At 62.8% G+C, this 25,652-nt stretch overlaps 1 protein-coding gene across 1 annotated transcript in view; it reads left to right on the plus strand.

The window, feature by feature from the left end:
• Positions 1-474: 474 nt before the first annotated feature.
• KNDC1 (kinase non-catalytic C-lobe domain containing 1) overlaps positions 475-25,652 on the plus strand; it is a 35,229-nt gene continuing 10,051 nt past the window's right edge. The window contains exons 1-17 of the mRNA XM_056106711.1: positions 475-600; positions 3,586-3,790; positions 4,143-4,201; positions 9,923-10,063; positions 10,278-10,395; positions 11,958-12,556; positions 14,534-14,648; positions 14,742-14,813; positions 14,889-14,950; positions 17,598-17,756; positions 19,206-19,283; positions 19,652-19,745; positions 20,030-20,177; positions 20,440-21,065; positions 21,238-21,382; positions 22,156-22,259; positions 22,654-23,021. Of these exons, the coding sequence (XP_055962686.1) occupies positions 499-600; positions 3,586-3,790; positions 4,143-4,201; positions 9,923-10,063; positions 10,278-10,395; positions 11,958-12,556; positions 14,534-14,648; positions 14,742-14,813; positions 14,889-14,950; positions 17,598-17,756; positions 19,206-19,283; positions 19,652-19,745; positions 20,030-20,177; positions 20,440-21,065; positions 21,238-21,382; positions 22,156-22,259; positions 22,654-23,021 (3,195 nt within the window). The 5' untranslated portion in view covers positions 475-498. The remainder of the gene's footprint in view (positions 601-3,585; positions 3,791-4,142; positions 4,202-9,922; positions 10,064-10,277; positions 10,396-11,957; positions 12,557-14,533; positions 14,649-14,741; positions 14,814-14,888; positions 14,951-17,597; positions 17,757-19,205; positions 19,284-19,651; positions 19,746-20,029; positions 20,178-20,439; positions 21,066-21,237; positions 21,383-22,155; positions 22,260-22,653; positions 23,022-25,652) is intronic.

A 25,652-nucleotide genomic window follows, 5' to 3' on the forward strand; every position in this document is an offset into this window, starting at 1 on the left:
ACAGGGCGGGCACTCGCGTTCCATCCCAACAGCCCACAGGGGGCCCAGGACTGAGCCCTGAGCACGGGGCCAGGAGCGCTCCCCAGGCCCAGCCAGGTGGAACCAAATGGGTCTGCTGGTCCCCCCGGGGCAGGGGAGAGGCCAGCCTGCTCCTGCGGGTCCGGCGGTGCGGAGCAGCCTCGTCTCTGTGAAGGAGGGTCAGCGCCCGGCTCCTGCCCTGGGGGGACCTGGGTGCCCTGGGAGCCGCGCCGGCAGGGCCGCAGCCCCGGGCCCCTGCCGCGCGCCCGGGACCCCGCGCCTGCAGCGCGCGGACCCGCCTCCCTCCGGACACTGCGGCGGCGGCGGGCGGGGCGCGGCGGGGGCGGAGCCGGGACGCGCCGGGCAACGGGACCAGCGCCGCGCCGGACCCGACCGGACCCGGACCGGGCCGGGGGGCGCGCGGCGGGGCGCGGACGCGGGCAGGGGCGCGCGGCGGCGGGGCCTCTGGACGCGGGCACCATGCAGGCCCCCAGCGCGGGCGCCGCGCGGCTCTGCCGGGGCGACAGCAGCGACCTGGACCTCTACGACTTCGAGCCGCTGCCCACCCTGGCCGAGGACGAGGTGAGCCGGACCCCACCCTCCCCTCGGAGCCCCTGCGCCTCTGCGCGGGGCGGGGACCGGCGCCCCGGAGAGCCGGGGGCGGGGGCTGCCGCAGAGGCCACAGGGGTCACCCGGGGCGTCCCCTCCCCCGGTGCCGGCGTGTCCCCGCCAGAAGTTTCCTCCTCAGGCGGGAGCCGCGCTGAGCCCCTCAGCAGGGATCGCGGGCACGGCGGCTGCCCCCACGGCCCGCAGTGCTCACGCTGCGTCCAGGCCTCCTTGGCCCGTGGCCAGGCCAGGAGCGTCCTGTGAGAAGCAGCTTCGGGCGGGTGCCCAGCGACCAGCGCCCGCCCATGGGCTCTGGGTTCCCGGGGAGACTGATTGGGGGCCCCCCCGGGGCCCCCAGGAGCCAGCCCCCACAGGGTCAGGGGCCTGTCCTGAGGTCGCAGTGGCCACTGAAGGGTGCCTGGGATGCGGCCTCCCTGTGCCTGGACCCCTGGTGCCTCAGGAAGGCGGGGAGGGGCCGAGAGCGGGTCCCAGGGCCTGAGCCCGGGTGTGTCAGACCCCAGGAGTGGTCAGGCTCCAGAGCTCCTGCCCCCTGTGGCTGGTGAGGCTGCCTGGGTGCCTGCGAGGCAGGGGGACCCCTGACCGGGATCCCTCCTGAACCAGCCCTGTGTGTGTGTGTGTGTGTGGGGGGGGGGTTTGGGGGGTCCAGCACGTGGCTGTGCGTGGTCAGTCTAGCACAAGGAGAGCCCAGCGGTGAGCTGGCAGCGCCGCAGAGGCCGGCAGGGCCCTGGCAGCTCAGAGACAGGACAGCGGCCACTGTGGCCACTGCAGCCGGGGTGTCCGGGCCCCCGGCTCTTCTGGAAGCTTCCCCGGCGTGTGGTGGTGCCAGGCAGAGCCTCCCGCCTACCAGTTTGCTGGAGGGCGGGGATCAGAGGGTGCTTGGGCAAGGTGCCCTGTGGGCTGCCTGCAGGGGCCCCTCGGGGCAGCTCAGCCCACAGCAAGAGCAAGGGTGGGTCTGGGGGTGCGTGAAGCGTGTGAGTGCACAAGCATGTTCCTGTGTGTGGCATTCGCACACATGTGTGATGTGAACTCACAGGTCTGGCCAGGTGTTTGGTGTGTATGTTCTTGTTTATGGTGTGTGCGTGTATGAAGTAGGTACACATGCTTATATGTGCAGTGTGTACATGTGTGGCTGTGCACGTGTGCATGTGTGGTGTGTGGTGTGTGCATGCATGTGCATTTGTGTGTGTATGTAGAGTGCATGTTTTATGTGCGTACATGTGTGTGCCTACATGTGGAGGTGAGTGTATAGGCATGTAAAGGCATGAGTGTGTGTGTGCATAGGGGGGTGCTCACACCTTGGTGCCTATTTGACCCGGTGTCCAGGAGCACCAGCTTCCCTGGCCCCGAGGAGTCGGGAGCAAGAGGTGACGGGGAGATTCCCGGGCCTGCACCCTCCCGGTGGGAGTTGGATGCTCAGCTGGGCACGTCTGTGCCCCTGCCAGCCCTCCGGGGCTCACCATCACCTCTGCCCACACGCACAGCCCCACAGCCCCTCCTGGAACATCCAGGCCCCCTCCCTGCCAGCCAGCACAGGGGCTAGAAGGCCTGGGCCACCTCACCAGGCCCCTCTGGCCCCGCCTCTGGCCTGTCCCGGCACCCTCAGCCCCTTGCCCCAGGCCCAGCCCAGAGCCGGGAGCCCAACGTGCTTTCCTCGTTGCATCTCGTTTGCCCTGGCACTGTGAGGGGGAGGCACGGGCCGAGGCAGCCTGACTGTGTGCAGGCTCCCCACGTGGGTCAGAGGAGGGCTGGGCTCCAGCTCCTGCCCTGGACACTCACCCCCATGCCCGGACCCCACCTGGACCCAGCCTGACTCGTACATGCTTCCTCCAGGCTGACTCCCAAACTGTCCCTGACACGGAGGCGACAGGAGAGAGGCCCTGAGCTCCAGGTCGTCTGATGTGTGTTGTGAGCACACGCGAGTGTGGGGGTGGGTGTGCAGGTTAGTGTATACGTGTGGGTCTGTGCCGGTGGGTGTGCCACAGGGGTGGAGCGTGCTTGTGTGGAATGCATGTGAGAAGAGCTGCGTGTGTGCACTGGACGTGCCTGCTCTGGTGTGTCTCCGTGTGTGTGTGTGTGTGTGTGTGTGTGTGTGTCTGCTGGACACATGCCTGCTCCAGTGTGAATCTCTGTGTGTGTGGGGGAGAGTTGGTGTTTGTGGGGGGAGGGGGAGAGCTGGTGTGTGTGTGTGCGCGTGTGTATCTGTGTGTGTGCGCGTGCGTGCGTGCTCACACCTGCAGAGAGCCATCCGGCTTGTGCCTTGGAGCCCTGTCATAGCCTGTCATGTGTGTATGTGTGTGCCTGCAGGGATTGTGTCGCGTGAGTTGTTGGAGTTAGCTGCCTCGTGTGCATATGAGACTGTACTGGTGTGTGTGTCTGTGGCATGCTGGTGTCATTGTCAAGGGCATGCACGTCTGTGTACATGTGACTTGCTGTGTCGTGCGTCATAGCTGTGCATGTCTATACAGGTGAGATCGTGCTGCTATTATCGGTGTGCGCATGTGTGACCAGCTGTGCCATGTGTCATTAGCATGCCCACATGTGCACGTGTGATCATGCCGTGTCATCGGCGTCACGTGGCTTCCCGAGGTGGAGGCACCCCTCAGCCTGGGCCAGCGCAGCAGGAGCTGGAAGTGTGACTTGGGAACCCCCAGAGCACCGGGCTCAGAGGGGCCACGGAGGCGGGGAGGGTGGGGTGGAGGGCTCGGCCAGGAGCCAGGGCAAGGTGGGCTGGCTCAGGGCCGGGCTGGGAGGGGCCGGGCCCAGGGGACTCTCGGGCAGGCCTGGCCCACTCCTGAGTGGCCGCCCTGCGGCCTCCACCACTCTCCACAGTAGGACGGGCAGACTGGGCCCCCAGGGCGCCCACCCGCCCCCGGGTTGCCCCCAAGCCCGACTCGGCAGGGCAGCTCTGGGCAGGGCCCGCTCAGCCTCCCCTTCCGGCAGGAGAACGTGTCGCTGGCAGACGTCCTGTCTCTGCGGGACGGCAGCCTGGGCGAGCAGGAGGCCTGGGCCGTGTGCCTGGAGTGTGGCCTGGCGCTGCGCAGCGTGGCCGCCTCCGCCCCGGGGCTCTTCCACACGCTCTGCATCACGCCCGACACCCTGGCCTTCAACAGCAGCGGCAGCATCTGCTTCATGGAGCAGCTCAGCGGTGAGCACTGTGGCGGGAGCGGGGACACGGGTAGGGGAACGGGGGATGGGGACCAGGGACAAGGGAGGGCACAGGGATGGGGACGGGGTCTCAGGAGATGGGGTGGGGACAGGGGACGGGGACTGGGGTGGGGCTGGGGGCGGTGAGGGGGGAGGGAGGGACACAGGCCCAGGGATGAGAATCAACAGGAACAGGAGACGCCGGGGCAGGAAACGGGTGGCGGTGGGGTTGGAGGGCAGAGGGCAGAGGGCAGGGAGGGCAGGCGGCACTTTGGGGGGAGCGTGGACACGGCTCCCCAGTGGGCTCGGCCCCTTGGCGGGCCCAGGCACAGAGACCCATACTTTCTCCCCAGATGACCCCGAGGGCGCCTTTGTTCCCCCGGAGTTCGATGACACTGGGAACACATTTGAGGTGAGTGTGGCGTCTGCCCTGGGGCTGGCTCTGGACCCCCGGCCTGGCCCCAGTCCCCGCCCAGCACCCCTGCTCCCCCTTATTGCTCATGCCCCCAGGCCTCACTCCTGGCCTGGAGCCAGGGCCCTCCTTGGGGGTCGCCCAGCAGAGCCTGCTGGGCAGTGGAGGGGAGGGGTGGTCCCGTCCCAGGCCCCAACGGGGTGGAGAGGGAGCCTCACACAGGCCAGGGGGACCCCAGGGCGACCCCGGGAGTGAGGCGCTCAGAGACAGGCGCATGGCGTGTTCTTGGGCCGCCCCTCCCGGGGCTGCAAGTGACCCTGGCTGACGGCAGTGACAGGGCTCAGGGACTTGGGGCCAAGGCTGGGGACAGGCTCCTAGCGCGTGCTGGGTGTGGCCCCTCCCTGTGTCCCTCCCCTGTACTGGCCCCGCGGGCCCCAGCTCTCTTTGCTTTTGCTCAGAAGTGACCTGGATTCTTGGCCTTCCCTCGGGCACCTGCTGCTCTCGCCACACCCAGCAGCCCTCGGGGTCTCCTCTGGGCGGGGGAGGAGCCGGTGCTCCCGGCCATCTGGGCTCTGATTCAGGCTGCTGGCCAGGCTGCTCTGCCGCCTGCTACTGGGGGGAATCGCGGCCCAGCACGCTGCCCCCATCGGCCACCCTGCAGTTCTTTGCGGTGTCTGACAAGACTTTCCCTGTCCTTCGCCTCAAGGTCTGAGCTGAGTGGCCCTTCCTTGGCCTCCTGCCCCCTCTCACTGCCTCTCCAAGAACAGGGTCTTGGTCTTGGGAGACTGGTCAGGCTTGCCATGGCCCCAGAGGACGGCAGCAGCATGGCCCTGGGGCCGGGCTGGGGCTGGGCTGAGACTGGCCCTGGGGCCAGGCAGTGACTGGGCTGGGACTGGCCCTGGGGCCGGGCTGGAGCTGGGCAGTGACTGGCCCCAGCTTGTGCTCTGGTGCAGCTCTGTCCTGGGGTGGCTGGTGATGCCCAGGAGGCGGTGCTGGCCTTCATCGGGTTCCCACAGGGTGTGTGCGAGCAGAGTGCCCCTTCCAAGTGGGTCTGGTCTGTTGGAACTCGCGAAAGCCTCTACCTCCTGCTGGGCCGGAGCTGCTGCTCAGACCCTGGGCTGGCCTCTGCCGGCTCGGTGTGCCAGCTCTGACCAGCTGTGCACCTTCAGCGTCGTCAGCGTTTGCTGTGTGCTCCGGGGCCGGGGGGCAGCTGTGCCTCCCAGCCTGGCCCATCACCTCTCGAGCCCCGGCCAGGCCTTCCTTCCTGCCCCACTTTGCTCCTGGCCAGCCCCTCAGCCTGGACCTCCCTCCATTCGGGGCTCCCAGCCCTCCCCAGCTGACCACAGATCTCCCCCGCCCTCCTGGCCCCCGTCCAGGCCCCCTTCAGTGTTTTCACTGAGTGTCTGTGGGTGCAGGTCTTCCGTGGACCCTTTCACCAGTTTTGTCCTTTCTGTGACGTGCAAGTTGGTCCCTGTTCATTATTCCAAATGTGGTCAACCAAAGCTCCCAGCATCCATAGGCTGGAGAGGTGAGCATTGGCACCAGCGTTCACTGACCACACACAGGGGCTTCATTTCTGGTCTCTGCTCTGCCCAGTGACCTGTGCCTCTGTCCTTATATCAGCACCTTTGCGTTTTTGATAACTAATGCTTTTCAGTAATGTTTAAGAAATGTGATTCTTCTAGCTTCGTTCTTTCTCAGGATGGGTTTGCTATCTGGGCCTTTCAGAGTTCATTATGAATCATTTTACTTTTTTGTTTGGGGGGACACATCTGGCAATGCTCCGGGGTTACTCCTGGCTCTGCGCTAAGGAATTATCCCTGGCAGTGCTCAGGAGACCCTATGAGATGCCGGGGATTAGACCCAGGTCAAGGTGAGGCAAGCTACCTCCCCACTGTGCTATTGCTCCAGCCCCTCAATGTGAATCTTCGGGTTTTCTCTTCTCATTCTGTGAAGGATGCAGAGGAAATTAGAGAGTGAACATTTTAGCAATATTAATTCCTCTGGTCCCTGGACATGGGATACCTTACATTTATTCTTTCTTCATTTCTTTTGTCCAAGTATTACATAAGTGAAGACAGATCTTTTGTTTTCCTGGTTAAATATTTTCCTAATTTGTTCAATAAAACAATTCTATTGTGAGTGGAGTTGCTTTCTTTATTTCACTTTAGATATTTTATTGTTAGTATATAGAAATATCACTAATTTCTGAATGCAAATTTTAAATCCTAAATCCTTACTCAATTCTATTATGATTTCTAAGTATCCATTGACATCTTTAAGATTTTTTTATGTAAGATTATGTCATCTGTAATTGAAAGCAATCTCTCTCACTCTCGCTCTCTCTGATTTGAATTTCTTTTATTTTTTTTTTGTGTATACTCTGGTAGAACCTCCAGAACTTTATGGAACAGGACTGTTGAAACTTGGGTCCTTTCCCTGGGTCCCAGTGTCAAAGAAGAACTTACATATTTCCACCACTGGCCGTGATATTTGATTGTGGGGTCGCCACAAATGCCTTTATTATGATGAGATGCTTCCCTTTGGATTTTGAATTTCTTCAAATACTTCTTCTGTCTCTGCTGGGGTGGTGACGTTCTCTTCCCACCTCATGGCTAGTGTCCTGCAGGGCAGCAGACTTGCCCTGGGACCCTCGTGGTCTCAGCATTCTATCTTTTCAACGTGCTGTTGAATTCAGTTTGATAATATTTTGCTGGAAACTTTTATATCTATGTTCATCAATGATGCTCGAGCGGGCTGCAGTTCATCAATGATATAGGCATGTCATTTTCTTATTGTATGCTTATCTGACACAGATGTTAGGGTATAATGCTGGTATCATTTAAAAAGTTGGTGATGGGATCTCTCTATTTCAATATTCAGGATTGTGAGAGGGGTCAGTATTGGTGCTCCTCTAAATATTTGGTAACATCTCTGGGGAAAGTCATCTGGCCATGAACTTTTCTCTGTTAGGAGGTTTCAGACAACTGATTTAATATTTTTTGACTCTCGGAGAGCCCGGCAAGCTACCGAGAGTATTCGATATGCCAGACACAGTAACAACAAAGTCTCCAATGGAGACGTTACTGGGCCCGCTCGAGCAAATCGACTTATTATTGGTATATTCGGATTTTCTATTTCCTCGCGATTTGGCCTTCATAGGCCATATATTTTTAGGTACGTTACACATCTGTTCTGGGTTCTCTGATCTTTTGGTATATAATCTTACATCACAGCCTTGTGGCTGAGTCTGTCCATTAGGAAGTCTCCGCTTTCTTCGTGTGTGTGGTTTTGTTTATTTGACTCTTTTCTTAGTTTAGCTAGTGGTTTGTCAGTTTCTGTGCATCCTTTCAAGAGTCAGTTCTTAGTTTCATTAATCTTTGCTTCTTTGTATCCATTTCGTTCAGTTCGGCTCTGAGCTTTGTGGATAACCTTCTCTGCGCTAATTTTAGACTTAGCTTTTTCTTCTTTTTCTAGTTGCTTCAGGTGTACTGTTAGGTGGCTGGCGTGAGATCTTTTTCTTTGACGTAGATGTTCACTCCTAGAAACTGCCCTCTTTGAACAGCCTTTGCCGCCTCCCATCCATTTTGGAAGTTTTGTTTATTTCAGGGTATTTTTATCTCCATTTTGATTTCTTTTTGTTTGTTTTTGGTTCACACCCAGAGTTACTCAGGGCTTGCTCTTGACTCTGCACTCAGGGATCACTCCTGGTGGGCTCAGGGGATTGTTTGTGGTGCCAGGGATCAAGTTGGCCACATGCAAGGCAAATGCCCTCCCCGTTGCACTTTTTGGTCCCTGATTTCTTCTTCGATGCACCATTCTCGAGGAGAATCTTTCTTCATTTCCAACATTTCTACACTTTTCATTTTTTCCTCCCGTACTGATTTCTGGGTTCATGCAGTTGTGGCCAGAAAAGGTACTGGGGCTGGTCTCAGACCTTAAATTTGCCAAGGCTTGTTTTGAACATAAGGTCCACCCTGGAGAACATGACTCAAGCAGCAAGGACAGTGCCCTCGCTGCTCCGGACGCCTGAGAGCCACCTGGCCTCATTCCTTCAGCGTGGGCGGCGAGTCCTCTGTGCCACCCACCCGCTGCCCTTGGACTCGGTGCTTCTGTTGCTTCGTCACTGTGTGCAGGAGAACCCTACGCTGTTTCTGGTGTGTGGTGATGGGGCAGCCGCAGCCCTGCTCTTCTCAGCCATTATGTCTCCAGAGAAGCTTTCTCCCTCCCCACTTGGTTCTCCTTCCAGAGTTCCACCCCCCGGAGAGGTGTATTATTTTATGTTATGTGCCTGAGCTGCAGGGTCGTGCGGGGAGGACGTGTGTGGTCTGACACCCAGACCAGGGGCTGCCTCTCCTTGCCAGGAACTCGCCCGTGGAGAGGTTGGCAGGGCCTGTGACTGGGCAGGTGACCCGAAGTCGTGTTTGTAGCCAGCCGAGGCTCCCCCTGACTCAGGGCAGAAGTGTGCTCAGTTCAAGACACAAGACCCCCCACTCTGCTGTCACAGATCCCAGGGGATAGGCTTGGCCAGGTATTCGGGCCCAGCACTGAGGCCGTGCTGGGATGTAGCACAAAGGTGTCGCGAGGTCAGACACTGACCCCACCGGCCAGGGCAGCCCTTCCCAGGTTAGGCTGAGGCTCTGGCCCCAGCCCCACGTGACACACTCACATGCTCACGGTCAGACAGGGTGGGCCCGAGTCCAGAGCAGAGGAAGCACCCTTCCCTCTGTTCCATCAGTTTCTGAAGAATTCACCTAAAATGCTTTGTCCTGCAAAGGACCATGCAGAAGGGGTGGGGATGCGGTGGGGTGGGGGCTGCCTGGGGTGAGCAAGTGAGATGGAGGCGGGTTGGGGGGAAGGCACTGCCCAGAGCCTGGACAGTAGTAAGGCAGAGGATAGTGATCAGCCTAGACAGCAGTGAGGCATATTGCTACCCTGCCACACTGCCACACTGTGACACTGCCATGTTGCTACACTGCCACACTGCCACACTGTGACACTGCCATGTTGCTACACTGCCACACTGCTACACTGTTACACTGCCATGTTGCTACACTGCCACACTGCTACACTGTGACACTGCCATGTTGCTACACTGCCACACTGCTACACTGCCATGTTGCTACACTGCCACACTGCTACACTGCCATGTTGCTACACTGCCACACTGCTACACTGCCATGTTGCTACACTGCCACACTGCTACACTGTGACACTGCCATGTTGCTACACTGCCACACTGTGACACTGCCATGTTGCTACACTGCCACACTGCCACACTGCCATGTTGCTACACTGCCACACTGTGACACTGCCATGTTGCTACACTGCCACACTGCCACACTGCTACACTGCCATGTTGCTACCCTGCCACACTGCTACACTGTGACACTGCTATGTTGCTACCCTGCCACACTGCTACACTGTGACACTGCCATGTTGCTACCCTGCCACACTGCTACACTGTGACACTGCCATGTTGCTACACTGCCACACTGCTACACTGCCATGTTGCTACACTGCCACACTGCCACACTGTGACACTGCCATGTTGCTACACTGCCACACTGCTACACTGTGACACTGCCATGTTGCTACACTGCCACACTGTCATGTTGCCACACAGCCATATACATGCTGGCCCTGGAACTGCAGTTCTGGGCCAGAGGAGCAGAGGCTGCAGAGACAGTGTTGCAGGCCCTAAGGAGGCTCTCCTCACAGGCCCACATCTACTCCCTGGGCGCCACCCTGAAGGCCGCCCTGGAGTACGTGGCGGAACCAGCGCCCCAGCTGAGCCAGGACTTGGAGGCGCTCCTGGGCCGGATGCAAGCGGAGGACCCTGCACAGCGGCCGGACCTCCAGGTAACCTGGAGCGGAGCCCCGGCCTGACCCCAGCACACCGGGGCCTGCCCACAGCCCTGGCCTCAGACCCACATCACCCTGAGGGTCAGAGACCAAGAGGCCTAGGAAGTGCTGGGTACCCTGTTTCTCTGCGGCCCTGAGGGCAGTTCAGGGTGGGGGCTGGGCCAGGCTCCCCCGCCCAGTCCCTTCCGCCATGGCGTCGCCCTGTCCGCAGAGCATCATGGCGCTGTGTGAGGAGAAGCTGCAGCCCACGTCCTCCTGCCGCCTGTGCCGCAGCCTCTCGGCCGCTGGGCGGAGGGTGCTCTCCCTCGAGTCCTTCGGAGCACTTCCAGGTGAGCAGGCATGCACCGCACCGCATGCACAGAGGTGACTGTGGTCTCCCACATGTGCCGGTACACGTGCACACACTGAGACACAGACACGTGTGCTCAAACACAAGCATGCATGCACACATTTGCTTCTTGCTCACATGCAAATATAAGCACACGTGTGCACCTCACATGCACAGGCCTCAGACACATGAAGATTTACACATGCACGTGTGCATCCTCCCACAGGCTCACAGTCTCACACATGCGATGTGCGAGGCATTCACAAGGAAGACACGTGCCCACACCATGTGCTCAGACACCAGATATGCCCTTACGCTCACAGCCACACTCCTCAGAAATCACACGGGCCTTCACACCCCACACACAGGCTCAGCAGTACGAGCACACGCACACTCACGTTCAGTCATACACCCACTTGGATACACAAGCACACACACTCAGTCACAAGCACACACTCAGCCACCACACAACACACACTTGCCCTCAGCCTGGAGCTCAGATCCCAGGAGAGGTGAGAGGGCTCAGGGCAGCCTGGGTCGGCGTCTTTCGGATTGTCCAGCACAGCCCAGCACCGCCGGCCGGGCCCTTGTCCGTGCCGAGCCAGAGCACCTGGCCTGTCCGGTGAGCGGGGCTCTGCTGGAGCCTCAGACGAGCCCACGTGGCTGCTGCGTCCGTGTCTGACCACAGGAGCCCGAGCCAGCAGCAGCGTTGCCGAGACTGTGCATGTGCATGCATGCAGTCGTGTGTGGGACACGCCGGGGAATGTGAGCGCACTGTGTCCGTGCATCTGCACATTGTGCTTGTGTGCGTAGGTCTGCTTATGTATTTGTGCATACATGGTCATGTGTGGGTCTTTGTGTTTAAGCAGGTTGTGTATATGTGTGTATTCACCTGTGAGTACGCACTGTGCATTGTGAGCACATAGGAGGTGTGTGCCTGTAAGCATTGTATCCACGGATCTCTGCATGTGTGCCTGCACCTGCCATTGTACTGCATGTGCCTGAGTTTGCGTGTGCATTGTGTGTGCAGGTGTACACAGGTATGTGTACACATGTGTGCGTGACTTTATGCATGGACATGTATTTGTATGTGCACCCACCTAGGTGTGCATACACTTATGAGTCTTGTGTGCTTGGGTACGCATGGGCATGCACGTGAACATGTGTGTAGATGGCCATGTGTGTGAGCACCTATGTTTGCATGGGTGTGTGTGAATGTGCATGTGTGTGCATCTGTGTGTGCATTGTGGTCAGGTGTGTATGTATACGTGTACATGCATGTTGTGTACATAGGTGTTTGTGCCTGGCTAGTAGTGTGTTCATTCACGTGTGTGCAGTAGAAACTCTGGGTTCCCTTGAGGGACCTACTTGGGAGTGGCTGACCTGGACGGGAGACCAAGGGTCATTCACTGACCAGCCAGTGCCAAGGATATGGCGGACCATGTCCGCACTGATCCCGAGGAGGGGGCTGAGGCAAGGGCGACGGGGTGCAGGCCTCCGGGCTGTGGCCGGGGGTGACTGCCTCCCGGGCAGGGAGTCACTGGCCAGCTCTGCTTCTTCCAGACGCCAGCGAGAGCCCCTGGAGGGGGACAGTCACGCCTAAGAGTGTAGCACCCACAGACCTGCCCACCCCGGAGGAGCCTCCTGCGGACCCCCTGCAGACTGGCCAAGGCCCAGGGCATGCCGGGACCCTGCCCCCCAGGCCTCTGCTGCCAGCCCCCGTGAGAAACGGGGAGAGCCTCAACCTGGAGGATCTGGCCAGCCTCTTCCTGGATGCCCAGGCTGACCCACACCCCAGCTTTCTGGAGAGGAGCCGCCTGAGGAAAGTGGGAACCTCCCCCCAGCTCTTGCCCGAGGGGCCCGAGGCTGGTGCCCCCCGCCCATCACTGACCAGTGCCCAGGACCCTCCTGTGCACCCCCAGGGGGCCTCTGAGCAGGGGGTGAACGGCCTGTCGGGCTCTCGGGCTCAGTGTCCACCGTGGCCGGAGCAGGAGCCCGAGGGGCAACAGGGAGGGGCAGAGGGGCCTGGCCAGCGCCCCACAGAGGGAAGCCCCCCTCCCTGTTCCCAGGACCCTCCAGGTGCAGGCCCAGCCGCAGGGCTGCTCCGCGCTGAGGGGGCTGCAGACACAGCCGGGGCGCCAGAAAGTGCCGCCCACAAGCAGGTGAGTGACAGTGTCCGCCCGGGTCCCTGAGTCCTAAGTGGAGAGGCGGCTCCTGTCCTGAGTGCCGAGTCCCCGGTGGGCGGGTCCCCGTCGTGTCCCGTGTCCTGCAGGTGTGGCTGCGGCGTCCCCTCCTCCCGGCTGTGCTCCTGCAGCCTCACTCCTGCGGGGACAGGCCCAGCGTCTCGTGCACACAAGACCCCTCACACCCCCGCCCTGACCAGTCGCCTCTCTCCTGTGGGGTCCGCCTGGCGCCTTCCCATGCCGATCGCCCCGAGTTCTCCACAGAGCAGCCCACAGCACGTCTCCCAGCCCTGCCCTCTAGGGCCCCCTCGGGCCTCCTGACCTCCTGGCCAGAGGGCCTCACAGGGAGATGGACGCCGCCAGGCCTGTGCACGGACACGGGGCAGCCCAGCGCGAGCCGCCCGGCGGGAGCTCCCTCACCTGCCCCTGCAGCTGCGAGGGCACGCACGCCTGGCCCCGCCACTGAGCCCAGCACACCTGGCAGCGTCGCCTGGTAGAGGCACCTGGCAGGGTCGCCGGAAGAGTCCCTTGGCCCTGAGCAGGTCTGCTCCCCCCGGGCTCCTGGCAGTTGCTCCTCTAAGTCCACACAGCTGGGAGCTGGGCAAGCGAAGGATGAGGTGACCTCAGGCGTCAGGTTCCAGCCAGGACGTTTGTCTCGTGCACTTGAGCGTGGAAACGTGGAGCCTTTGAGCAGGAGCTGCCTTCAGGCCCGTGCTGGACACAAGTGCCGTAGGCACGTGGCCCCGGCTGACGCCGTCCCCAGAGACCGTGCCCCTCCGTGGCCCCGCTGCCACTGTCCCCACAGGCGCTGCCCCTCCGTGGCTCTGGCTGCCACTGTCCCCACAGGCTCTGCCTCTCTGTGGCTCCGGCTGACACTGTCCCCACAGCTCTGTTTCACTGGAGGGAAGTCTGTCCTGAGCCCGGCACTCAGCCTGTCATTCCCGTGCAGGACCTGAGGCTGGAGCAGAGCAATTCCCTCAGCAGCGGTCTCCCTGACCCGTGGCCCCTCTGGCCAGGGACCTTTACCCGTCAGGAGTGGGTCCCTCGGCAGGTCACGCTCTTTGACCTGCTCATGCTTTCGTCCCTGGGAAGCTGGGGGCCAATGCCCACCATGGCTGGGCACGGTAGCTCCAGGACACACCTGGTCTCTGGCACCTGTCCCCGGCGCTGTCCGTGTCCCCGGCTCGAGGCTGCAGGCCTCTGTTGGGGGTTGCACAGGGCAGGGGCCCAGAATGTGGATCTGCCAAGTGGCGCCCTGACTGACTCTTGCTTCGACGTGGAAGCCCTGGGCTGGGTCCCCCGCATCACACGGTCCCCCGTGATGACTCGAAGGATGAAACAAGATGGTCGAGGGCCCCGTCGCCTGGCTGGCAGCCATCCCCACCCTCCACTCCAGAACATCTCCCCTTCTCCACAGACCCCCGTCCTGAGAGACGTGGACCCCTCCCCCTGCCCCCATCTGCCTCCCGTCCCTGCAGTGGAATCTGGCCCTGCAGGGCCACCGTCTGGGCCCTCTGACCCGTGTCAGGCCACCGTCCTCCCTGGACTGCAGCTGCTGCCACGGCACAGTCCCTGTGAGCGCCACACGCGAGGTCAGGTGTGGCCCCGCAGCTACCGTGGGGCCGCTGACTGTCTCCTCCCCTCACGCTGTCACCTCCTCCCTCGGACTCGCACCACGGCCACGGTCCCCGGGCCCCCGCCTGTGGCTGCTGCAGCCCCTCCATCCTGCCGAGAGCTGGCATGGGCCTGAACCACGCTTCTCAGGGCTCTGGCTCTCGGCACCAGCTGGTTCTGCCTCTGGGCCTGTGCCCCGCCCGGGCCTGCCCCGGAGTCCTCGGGCACCTAATCCTGATTTACTGGCCGAGTCACCTGTCTGGGCTCAGGTTTCCTCGCAGGAGGGCCCTTGCGGGGCACTGGCCTTCCCAGAGTGGCCTCCTGACCTGCTTTCTCCCCCAGGGAGTGTCCCTGCGCTTCGTCCTGTCCTCGCTGGGCCGGCCCTTCCGGGAGCACGAGCTGTGGGCCCTGTCCCACGCCTGCCTCAGCGCCCTGCGGACTCTCCGGCAGCACCCAGGTGCCTGCCCTGCCCTGGCCCTGCCCCGCACCCGCCCCTCCAGCCTGCGTGTCCAGGAGTGGGCCCGCGGCTGGCGCTGACCCTCTCTTGCAGCTCGCCTCTGCCTGGACTCGGTGCTGCTGGCTGAGGACGGGGCTGTGCTGCTCGGGCCGGGCCCTGACAATGGTACGCACCGCTTGCCTCGGTTGGACCAGCGTCCTGCCAGCCACGGGGCTCACGCAGGGCTGGACTCTCTCCTAGGTGCTCACGACACCTTCTTCCTGGCGCCTGAGGTGACAGAACAGAGGCTGGTGACAGAGAAGGTAACAGCACTTTCTTCCCAGAGGCCTCCCCCCTCCGCTCAGCCCCACGGTCCTTCCCCTCCTCCAGGGTACCTTCCCCACTCAGCCTGATGGGTGGGAAAGGGATAAGTGTGACCCCCCCCCCCCCCCCGAGGCAGTATCAGGCACTTCTTGGGACACAGGGACATGGAAGATCCCAGGGAACGCAGGTAGAGTTTTGGGAAGGTCCATGTCAAAGAACCACCCTTGGAGATTCCCCTGCAGGCCAGAGAGTACAGCTGTTAAGACACCCCCTGGCACCAGCCAACCTCGTTCCCGCCCAGGAACCACATAAAACCCCAGGAGCCACGTGGGCCAGGAGTGATCCCTGAGCACAGAGCCAGGACGAGCCCCCAAGCACCACCAGGTGTGGCCCCCAAACCAAACACCAAAAAATGAAAATAAGGAAAATTGAAAGAGTTGAAGGCAACCCCAGGAGGCAGGGGAGGCTCTGGCTGGCACGGGGCTGCCTCAGCACGAGAGGAGACGCAGGCAGGCAGGAGAGCAGAGCCTGTGGCCTGTCTGCCGAGAACCTTGAGATCTTATCCCAAATCTTAGAATGTACGCACTGGGGAAGGCAGCAGAATGTAGGAAAAGGCACCCGGGGCCAGAGAGATAAGACAGTGGGCAGGGTGCTTGCCTGGTCTGTGGCCATTCTGGGTTCTACCCAGGCATCCCTTGTGGTTCCCCCAAGCCAGGTGAGTGATCCCTGAGGGTAGTCAGGAGTAAGCGCTGAGCACCTTTCGGGATGGCCAAAAACAAAAAAAGGAAGGAAAAGAGAAAGAAAGTATCCAAAATCAATTCCATTTCTTTCTCTGTAAGGGATAAGTGAGCACTGTAATTTAAATACAATGTGTCTACAGTGGGCTGGAGCCATAGCACAGCTCAAGGGCGTTTGCCTTGTACTCGTGTGGCCTGGCCAACCCGGGTTTGATTCCTCTCTGCCCCTCTCAGAGAGCCTGGCAAGCTACCGAGAGTATTGATGTATTCGATATGCCAAACACAGTAACAGATCTCACAATGGAGACGTTACTGGGCCCCTCCACCAAATCGATGAACAATGGGAGGACAGTGCTACAGTGTCTACAACCAGAAGGGGGGAAATGGATGTGAATTAACTAAAGGTGCAGATTTGTGTGCTGAGACTACTGACCGCTGGTGCCTCACAGACAGGCCCCAGGACAGGCGGGAAAGCTCCCTGGACGGGGCCCTAAGGAAGGTCACAGATGCTTCTCCACTAAGGAAGATGGGGTCCTGGAATGTCAGCAAAGACTAGGACTGGGGGGCAGAGAGATGGGGTGGCTGAGACCCCAGCGGGAGTGACCCCTGAGCACGGAGCCAGAGTCAGCCCTTAGCACTGCTGAGTGTGGCCCAAAGAGCAAAAAAAAGAACCTGGACCCAAAGCCCACAGGAGCACCACGGTGTGGGGGAGAAAGTGGGGTTTCCCCAGGTCAGAGGGGCCCCCTGCACTGGTCAGGGAGTCCTAGAGGTCAGGGACAGTCTGGGAATGGAGCCTGGGCCCCTGGCTCCCCTCGGGGTGGAGCCTGCTGTGACCTTCCAGAGGAGAAGGCAGCTGGCGCCCCCAGAGGTGGAGGCCTGTGTGTGGTCAGGGCGCCGTGAGGCCCCAAGAGCCGGGCCTTGGCCGAACCGCCACTGCCACACAGCTCTGAAAGGAGCACCAACTCCAGAGACGGACGGGCGCGCCCTCCCCGCCGCCCTCAGCAGCTGAGAGGGCCACCAGGAAGGGGGTCTCACAGAGGAGGGAAGGGCCGAGGCTCCTCGCGCACCCCCAGGCAGAGCGTGAGCTCTAGGCCTGCCGCTCCCAGTGCAGCGTCCGCACTGGTGGGCTGCAGTGTGGGAGCTCTCCGGTCAGCGGGGCGGGGGCAGCACCCTGCCTGTGTCAGCCCGGGTGACGTGGGGACGGCCAGTGCGCTCCCTTCTCAGGGCCCACAGAGGAGAGAACAGAGGCCCTAGGGGCCACGGGGGCCCTTTGCCACACTCCCGCGGGCACTCCAGACACTGCTATGGACTCTCCCGTCACACTCTCAGGAACAATCCCATGGGCACTCCCATGGCACGCAGATGGCCATATCTGCTCAGCATGGGCACCAGGACAAGAGCCAGTGGACACAGAGGTGCCCATCAGCTCTGTGTGCAGCACGAGCCCGTGCACGCCATCCTGCGCGCCCAGGAGCTTTATGTGGAGTGAGAACGTGCGCTGGGTGTGCTGGGGAGCTGTGACCCGGGCCGCTGTCTGTCCCGTGGCTGGACGCTTCAGCGGCCACGGGACAGCACCATCCTGTGGAAGTCCAGAGGCAGTTCTGCGGGGACCGTGCCTGAGGCCGGGCGCGCAGATCTCTGCGAGTGTGTTCCCAGGCCAGTGCCAAACACTGTGGGGCAGGAGGGTTGCCCTGCATGCAGCCAGCACAATTCAATCCCCGGCACCACGTGTAGATCCCCGAGCACCACTAGGAGTGAGCCCTGAGCACGCAGGTGTGGCCCCAGACCAGAAGTTAAGCGCTGCGTGTCCCGGAAGTCCAACAGGAGAGATGGGGACTGTCCTGTTGTCTCCTGGGGCCTGGGGCCAAGGCAGGCCCAGTGGGTATGGTGGCCTCTCTCCTCCGCACAGGCCTCGGTGTACTGCGTGGCTGCAGTGCTGTGGGCAGCAGCCAAGTTCAGCGTGCCCCGAGACCACAAGCTGGCCCTGCCATGCCGGCTCAAGACACTTCTCCTGGACATGGCGAGACGCAGCGCCCAGGAGCGGCCGTCTGCAGCCGAGGCCGTCCAGGTAACCAGCTGCAGGGGCGTGCCCTGCAGAGGGGGCCAGAAAGTACCACCCACCTCCAACCCACTGTCCCCAGCTGGATCTCCAAGTCCAGGGGCACAGCTGAGGAATGGTCTGGGTTCTGGCCCCTCAGGAGGGCTGACAAGTGGGGGTGGTGAGTCTGGCACGAGACGGGCCTGGGACTCAGACCCCGAGTGTGCGACCACCTGCCCAGCCGCAGCCTCAGTGGCCTTGGGGAAGACCGAGCCGGGTTTGCTGTGCATCTCGGGTGGCCTCTGCACTGCAGGATGGGCATCGGGCATGCTGTCTTCCTGAGGAGCTGCACAGGCCCCTGGGCCTCTCCCGGTGTCAGGGTGAGGGTAGGAAGGGCAGCCCCAAGGGCCGGTGGTCCAGGGCCCAGTGGGTCTGGGTGGGGTCCCCCTGCCTTCTCGTGTGACCTCACCACGTAGCTAAAGGAGGGGTGTCTCCTCTCCCCCAAAGCACCACTGGAGGGCTGGAGCGATAGTACAGCAGGGAGGGTGTTTGCCTTGCATGCGGCTGACCCGGGTTCGATCCCCAGCATCCGATGGGGTCCCCGAAAACACCGCCAGAGGTAATTCCTGAGTGCTGAGCCAGGAGGAGCCCCTGAGCATTGCCAGGTGGACCCAAAAAAAGAGGGGAAAAATGTGCCACTAGCCCTGCCTCAGACAGAAGTTCACCTAGCAGAGCTCAGGGACCAAGCTCAGCCTGCTGGGTCCTGACTGTGTCCTTGGGGCCCCTGGCCAGAAGTGGGTCCTCACTCTGGGCAAGGAGCGGACCCCCCGCTCCCATTTTCTCTTGTCTGGTTTTAGGTCACGACTTCTGAAGTTCTCAGTATGTGTGTGTGTACAAGGGTGAGTGTGGCAGTGTGTGCTCTGGTGCAGGAGAGACAGCACACGTGACCTGTGTGTGACCGCACACGTGATCTTGTGTGACCGCACACATGACCTGTGTGTGACCACGCACGTGACCTGTGTGAGTGTGATGGTTTCTGCACATTAGTGTGGGGTGACATGGCTGCCACTGTGACTGCACACAGATGTGAGTGTGTGGTGGCACAGTGTGCCTGTATGTGGTCGTGTCTGCCCAGTGCGAGTGACAGGTTGCTTGCGTGTCAGTGCTCAGTGAGGGCTGTGTGACTCGGTGCTGGCTCCATTCTGGGCTCTTGTGAAGGTGGCAAGTTTCTGGTTCTTGTGGATTTTAAGAGATGATCAGAAGATGAAAACATTTCTGCTGTGCCCCTGAACTCAGAGCCTCGGCGGGGGGGGGGGCTGTGGGCTAGGAGGGAGGGGCAGGATGTGGCCTCCCTGTCCCTTTGTCACTGCTGAGATGCCGGGAGGACACTGGAAGCATCACAGGGCGGCTGTGGGTCCTTTGCCAACAAAGGGAGAGCGAGAGTTGGGTGTGTGCGGACCAGCGTGTCCTCCTTTGCAGATCTGCGGGGCTTACCTGCTCCAGCGGGGCCTGGACGGCAGGGACATCCTGGCCCGCCTGCAGGCTTCCGCCTGTAAGGTGAGGTGGGGGCGCGGGGGGGGGAGGTTGTGGGCTTGGAATCAGGCAGAGAGGAGGCAGTGGCAAGAGGCTGCGCCCGCACGCCACTTCCTGGAGGGACCCCGGGCCTGCCCCACTGCCCACACCAAGGGGTTGCCCACGGTCACAGCCTCTCACCCAGCCGGGCTGGGCATGCAGGGGAGAGGGCAGCAGCTGGTCAGAGAGGCCACATCGGGGCATTCGGGTCCCAGCCAGCTGTAGGGAGGTTGAGCTTTGGGGACCCCCGTGCCCACCAACCCTTTGTGGAAAGGCAAAGTGCCCTGAGGGTTCCCAGCTGCTGTGGCCTCTCCCTCATCCCCACCTCCTGATTGGGATCTATCCTGCCCCAGGCTGACCAGAAGGAAGAGACCGTCAGGCTCCAGAACACCCTCTCAGTGGTGGACCTGAGCCCCTGCACGGCGCCGGCATCTCACCCTGGCTCTGGTGGGCCCCACCACCCCGCCCGGCCCCCATCCCCAGGCCCCGGCCCTTGGCTTCCAACCCCACGCGGTTGCTCTCTCCCACCCCGACCCAGCAAGCAGCTCCAGATTCGCCCCCTTCCCAGACTGCAGCCTCTGCCCACCCGTCTCCCACCAGGTGCCATCCGGGACCCCCACCCAGACCCATCAGGCTCCCTACTCGCCTCGCTGATGAATGGGAATGCGGGAGGGGATACGGCACCCCACTGGAAAAGCCGCTGAGTCCCACCCCACCCCATCCCCTTCCAGGCTTTACTCAGCTCAGGGGGGACACTGGGCTTGTCCCCAAGCAGGGCCCTGTGCCCAGCCCAGGGGCCTCAGAGCTGCCGGTGGAGTTCACCTCGGCTGCCACACACTTCAAGCCCATTGTGCTCCTTGCGGATACAGGCATGTCCGGGTGAGTGCTCCCCGCCCAGCACAGGGGTGCCCGGGTGAGTGCTCCCCTCCCAGCACAGGGGTGCCCGGGTGAGTGCTCCCCTCCCAGCACAGGGGTGCCCGGGTGAGTGCTTCCCCCAGCACAGGGGTGCCCGGGTGAGTGCTTCCCCCAGCACAGGGGTGCCTGGGTGAGTGCTCCCCTCCCAGCACAGAAGTGCCCGGGTGAGTGCTCTCCTCCCCTCACGGGGTCTCTGCCCCACTCTGGAGCTGTACTCTTCCTGCAGCGACGAGCCAGCCCAAAGTCCAGAGAAGAGAGGCTCCCTGGACAGGAAGGATGAAGGGCAGCAGAGTCTTGTGGCCCATGGGGTGGTCGTCAGCCTGAGGACCCCTGAGCAGCCAGCACCGGACCCAGGACCAGAACCGCACCAAGAGCCGGAGCCAAGGGGACTGGCCCAGGGGTGTCCCCCGTTGCCTTGCCCAGCACCGACCTTGGAGGAGGCAGCCTCACCGGGGGTGTCTGGCTCTCCTCCACCCAGCCCACCCCCCAATGAGCCCCCGCATCAAGGGCCAGAGGGGCAGGAGCCCCCCGGGCCCTCACCTGAAGACCTGAGTCTCAGCCCCTGCCAGCTGGTGGCCAAGATGCCCAGAAACAGGACCACTGAGAAGCCCAGCCAGGAGGACAGGGACGCCTCATTCCCCCTCCAGGACACCCCCAGGGCTGCAGTGAGCCCTGGCAGCCCCAGGGGCACCCGTGTCAAGGAGCAGGCCCCGGAGTGCAAGTTTTGTTTGTCCAGCGTGGACGCCCCCACAGGGCCAGCCTGCCCGGCACTGCAGGAGGCCATGCGTCTCATCCAGGACGAGTTTGCCTTCGACGGCTACCTGGACAACGGGCTGGAGGCTCTGATCATGGGTATGCACCCCTGGGGTGGGGCCCCCACACCTGGCAGACCGGGGGAAAGGGACTCAGGGCCACCACCCCAAGGACCACTCCACCCTGAATGCCCGAGACCAGGGGAGTGCAGGGGCCCCTCACCTCTCCTGGCTCCCAACACCAATCACATGCCAGTCCTGCTGTGCCCCAGGGGAGTACATCCAGGGCCTGAAGGACCTCACGTACCCCACCTTCTGCGGGGCTGTCTCTGAGAAGTTCTGTGACCTGTACTGGGGGGACAAGCTGCTACGTGGTCTCTTCTCAGTGGTGAACGGACCACAGCCGACTTCCCTAGGGTGAGTGCCCCCATCCCAGCAGCTCAGCTCCCAGAGAAGGAAGAGGGGCAGGTCACAGGGATCAGGGGCTGAGTGACAGGAGCCCGCAGGTCTGAGCTGGGTGGTACACCCCTTCATGTGGATGGGTGACTGCAGGGCTGCACACCCAGCACAGTCAGGATCAAGGCGGGTCACCCCTGACCCAGAAGGGGCTCCCTGCCTGCCACACAGTAGCTAGGAATCCTGGACAGCCACCTACACCGCACCGTGGCTCCCCATCTGGGTGCCAAGGAGCTAGGGGGCAGCAGCCAGGCTAGGGCCTTGGGCCAGGAGATCCAGCCCCCACTCTGTGGTTCAACTCAGGAGTAAACCTGGGGCTCCCACACTGGCTACATCAAGGAGCCCAGGGCTGAGAAGAGAAGTAGAGGCAAAGCCCCAAGAAGGGTGCACATGTTGGGAGGGAATGGGGCCTGCAGTGCCCACCGCAGACAGCAGGGGGAGCTGCAGTAGCCCCTCGGACTGTACAGGGAGCTGCAGTGCCCACCGCGGGCAGCAGGGGGAGCTGCAATGCTCCTTGGACTGGAGGGCGAGCTGCAGTGCCCACCACGGACAGCAGGGGGCGCGGCTGTAGCCCCTCGGACTGGAGGGGGAGCTGCAGTGCCCACCGAGAACAGCAGGGGGCGCTGCAGTGCTCCTTGCACTGAAGGGGAGCTGCAGTGCCCACCGCAGGCAGCAGAAGCCGCTGCAGTGGCCCCTGGAAAGCAGCGAGCTGGAGCGCCCCCTTCTGACGACAGGGCTGCAGAGCAGGCTCCCTCCCAGCCGCGGGACAAGGACAGCAGCTGCGTGCACCTGCTCCGAGGCTCCCCAGGCCACAGACACGGCCCCCTGCACAGAGCAGGTGAGGGGGCACGGGGGGCTGGGCGGACTCTCCTGAAGGTGCCCCTGAGTGCGGAGACGCGCTGCCCCTGGGTGGGGGGTGTCCTGAGCTGCCGGGCTCCTCCTTCCTGAACTGTGCAGCCCCAGGAACCAACCCCAGCGCGAAGTGTGGCCCGAAGCCAGATCGGTCCGTAAAATAATAAGCCTGGAGGTCAGTCCCCATGACCTCTGTCGCGTCAACCCGAGGCCGTGGCCCCTCATGACACAGACGGGGGCAGGGCTGGCGGGGAGCCCAGCCCCGCCCCCATGCACGCAGGGCTCCACCTTCCCAGCTACCCCACGTCCACACTGGCCTCGAGCGGGCCCTGCCATGGGCTCCGCAGCGCCCACCAACCCTCCCACGGCCCCGTGTCCAGGAAAGGAGAGCCATGCCGCCGGCCCCCGGGCCCCTGGGCCCCTGGCCCACGCCAACTCGGACGAGCTGTCCCAGGGGAACCTGGAGGTGGGGTTCCGGCCTCAGAGATCGGTGAAGGCTGGGCGGGAGCCGCCGCCTGTGGTGGCGGGCGAGCCGGCGCAGAGCTGGACCAGCACAGCAGTGGACACACCAGCAGAGGCCGTCTCTGGGCCCGAGGTGGGCGGCCCGGCTGAGTCCCGCAGCTGCTGCCCCGGCTGGCGCAGCGCCTTCTATGAGGCCGACTGCTTTGGTGCCGATGTGTCCAGCTACGCGGAAGAGCTGTGCCAGCAGAAGGCCAGCGGGTCCCTCGACACCAGCGCCCACAACCCGGTGAGTGCCCTGCTACGCCTGCCAGAACCTGTGGGCAGCAGCTCGGGCCAGCCAAGGAGAGAGGCCAGGAGTGGCCCCTGGGCACACCCCTGCACCCCTCCCAGAGGCTGTCTGCTCCCCTGTACACAGTGTCTGCATGGGGGGCCAGGGGACAGTGTGCTGGTCAGCTGGGCATGTTTCCGAGTCACAGTGGAGGAGGTCAGCTCATCCTGGCCACTAGTCAGGCCAGACTTGCCTGTGGGGGCAAGTGTAGCCCCTAGGCCATCAGCTCACCCACTCCCAGGTAACTGCCTTGAGGTCAGGAAGAATTCAGGGCCCTGCATGGTCTTTCTGCGGGCAGTGAGCTGTCCAGGTGGGTCCCCAGACAGCCCGAGGTCTGCTGTCCACTGGGCCACTGGGCTACACAAGGCAGCATGAGCTCCAGCAAAGGGGTGCTTGAGAGGACCTGGAGGGCCAGCAGCACTAGGAGCACAGACACATGTCGGGACAGGTCACGTGTGTGCCCGCCTGGGGGGTGGCGCTGGTGAGTGGACCCAGCTCCGGTTGGCTGCCATCCTCTCAAGGGCACAAGGTCTCCTGTTGGTGCCAGCTTCCTGGCCCTGAGACCCAAGCGGGTCTGGCTACCCCTGGGGCCTGCCTCAGCGTCCATGGTGGAAAAGGGCGGTGTCCACACTGTCCACGCAGCAATGCAACAAGCCCAGGACAGTAGGTTCCTCTCCCTGAGAAACCCCACAGTGACACTGTCGCTGGTGAAATGATGTGGAAGCAAGCTTTCCGGGCCCCGGTCCCAGGGGCCACGGCCTGCCTGGACTGCACGACCCCACACAACCCCGGATCCCAGGCACTGGCCATTTCACTCCCGTCTCCAGGCCACAGGGTCCCCACTTCACTCCACCTGGCCTGCCCTCACCTCCTGCAGCTGTCCAGCTTGGCCCTTCTGCTCAGCCGCCAGTGGGAAGGAGGCCCAGCACCAGCCAAGTCCTGAGATGGGGCTCGGGGGGGGGTCGTCTCAGGTGAGGGACTGGGGGAGCAGGCCCCTTCCTGGGGCATCTCCGGACACCTTGTGCTGGGAGGGACTATGAGGCCCAATAAGCAGGACCCCCAAACAGTCCAGCCCTTTCAGGGGGCAGCAGGCACAGTCCCCAGCCCCACGAAAGGAGGGGCAGCGGCAGTCTGACCTCTGCCTGGGAGCTCCCTTCCCCATCCCCACTGCCTCGGACCTCACAGGGACAGGGGTGCGTGGGACCCTCTGAGCCCTGCTGGGCCAGGCGCCCGACTGGGGGACCCCCCAGGGTGCAGAGCCAAGTGCAGCCAGGAAGCGAGCACAGCAGCCCGTCTGGAGGGCAGCGGCCCAGAGCACCTGACGGGGCACCGAGCAGTGTCGATCGTTCTGGTCTGTGCTGAGTGGCTGAGGCCCTGCAGGTAGCCACAGATGCCCCCCGTCAAGGGCCCGCTGGAGGAAAGGCTCTTCCTGGTTCCCACCAGTGTCTGGGGCTGGGAATAGCACAGGTGCCTGGGCACCGCCTGGCAAACACAGTCACAAGTCAGAGTCACGGGTGGCCCCTGCGCCCTCGCTGTCTCCAGCCACGGAGCAGCCGGGTGGAGCGTCCCCCTTGCGCACAGGACCCCGAGCACCACCGCCAGCACACGGTCTCGGCTAACCAGACCGCAACCACAGTGCCAGCACAAAGCTGAAGGGGCATCACAGCTGGCACTGGCCACCCCAGCCAGGTCCTCGTGCAGCCCAGGCAGAGAGGACACAAAAGGGAAGAAGGGAGCCCAGAGCTCCCGCAGGGTGGGAAGGAAAGAAATGACGCAAGCGTTCAGGCTGGGCACCGGCAGTCACGGTGGCTGGGCTGGGGCCCCCGAACCCGCAATGACGGTTGAGTTCCCGCTCTGAGAGCTGGCAGGCAGCAGCCCTGGGTGGTTCCGCAGAACGAGGGAACCCACACAAAAGCCCACAGAATTCCGAACGGTCAGAAGAGCCCTGCGGGGAACGGGGGCCAGAGAGACAGCCCAGCGGGAAGCCGGGTCAGCAGCCCTGAGCCCTGCCAGGTACCGCCCAGAGCACCTCCGGGTGAGGCGCAGCAGTCTCAGGGGGCGGTCAGGGCGGAAGCATGGGCATTGCGGGCAGGAGGCCCGTTTCCATCCCAGGCACGGTCCGGGGAAACAGCGCACTGACCCACACCAAGCTCAGCACCTCTCAGGCAGCAGAGGCCAAATGCGGAAAGAGAAGGAGCTCAGGGGCTGGCAGGCCCCGCCCTGGGCGTGGCCGTAAGTCAGCAGGCCCGCCCTTGGGCGTGGTCGCGGGAGGGCCCGCCCCTGGGCGTGGTCACGGGAGAGCCAGCCCCTGGACGTGGTTGCGGGAGGGCCCGCCCCTGGGCGTGGTCGTGGGAGGGCCCGCCCCTGGGCGTGGTCACGGGAGAGCCAGCCCCTGGGCGTGGTTGCAGGAGGGCCCGCCCCTGGGCGTGGTCCTGGGAGAGCCAGCCTCTGGGCGTGGTTACGGGAGGCCCCGCCCCCGGGCGTGGTCACAGGACCCTGTCCTGGGCGTGGTCGCGAGAGGCCCCGCCCCTGGCCTGCTGCCGGGACTCTGGTCCAGGCACCTGGGTACGGGCTGTGTTAGCCCCAGCA

This window comes from Sorex fumeus, unplaced genomic scaffold, assembly GCF_029834395.1.
Source record: "Sorex fumeus unplaced genomic scaffold, SorFum_2.1 ptg000142l, whole genome shotgun sequence".
NCBI lineage: Eukaryota > Metazoa > Chordata > Mammalia > Eulipotyphla > Soricidae > Sorex > Sorex fumeus.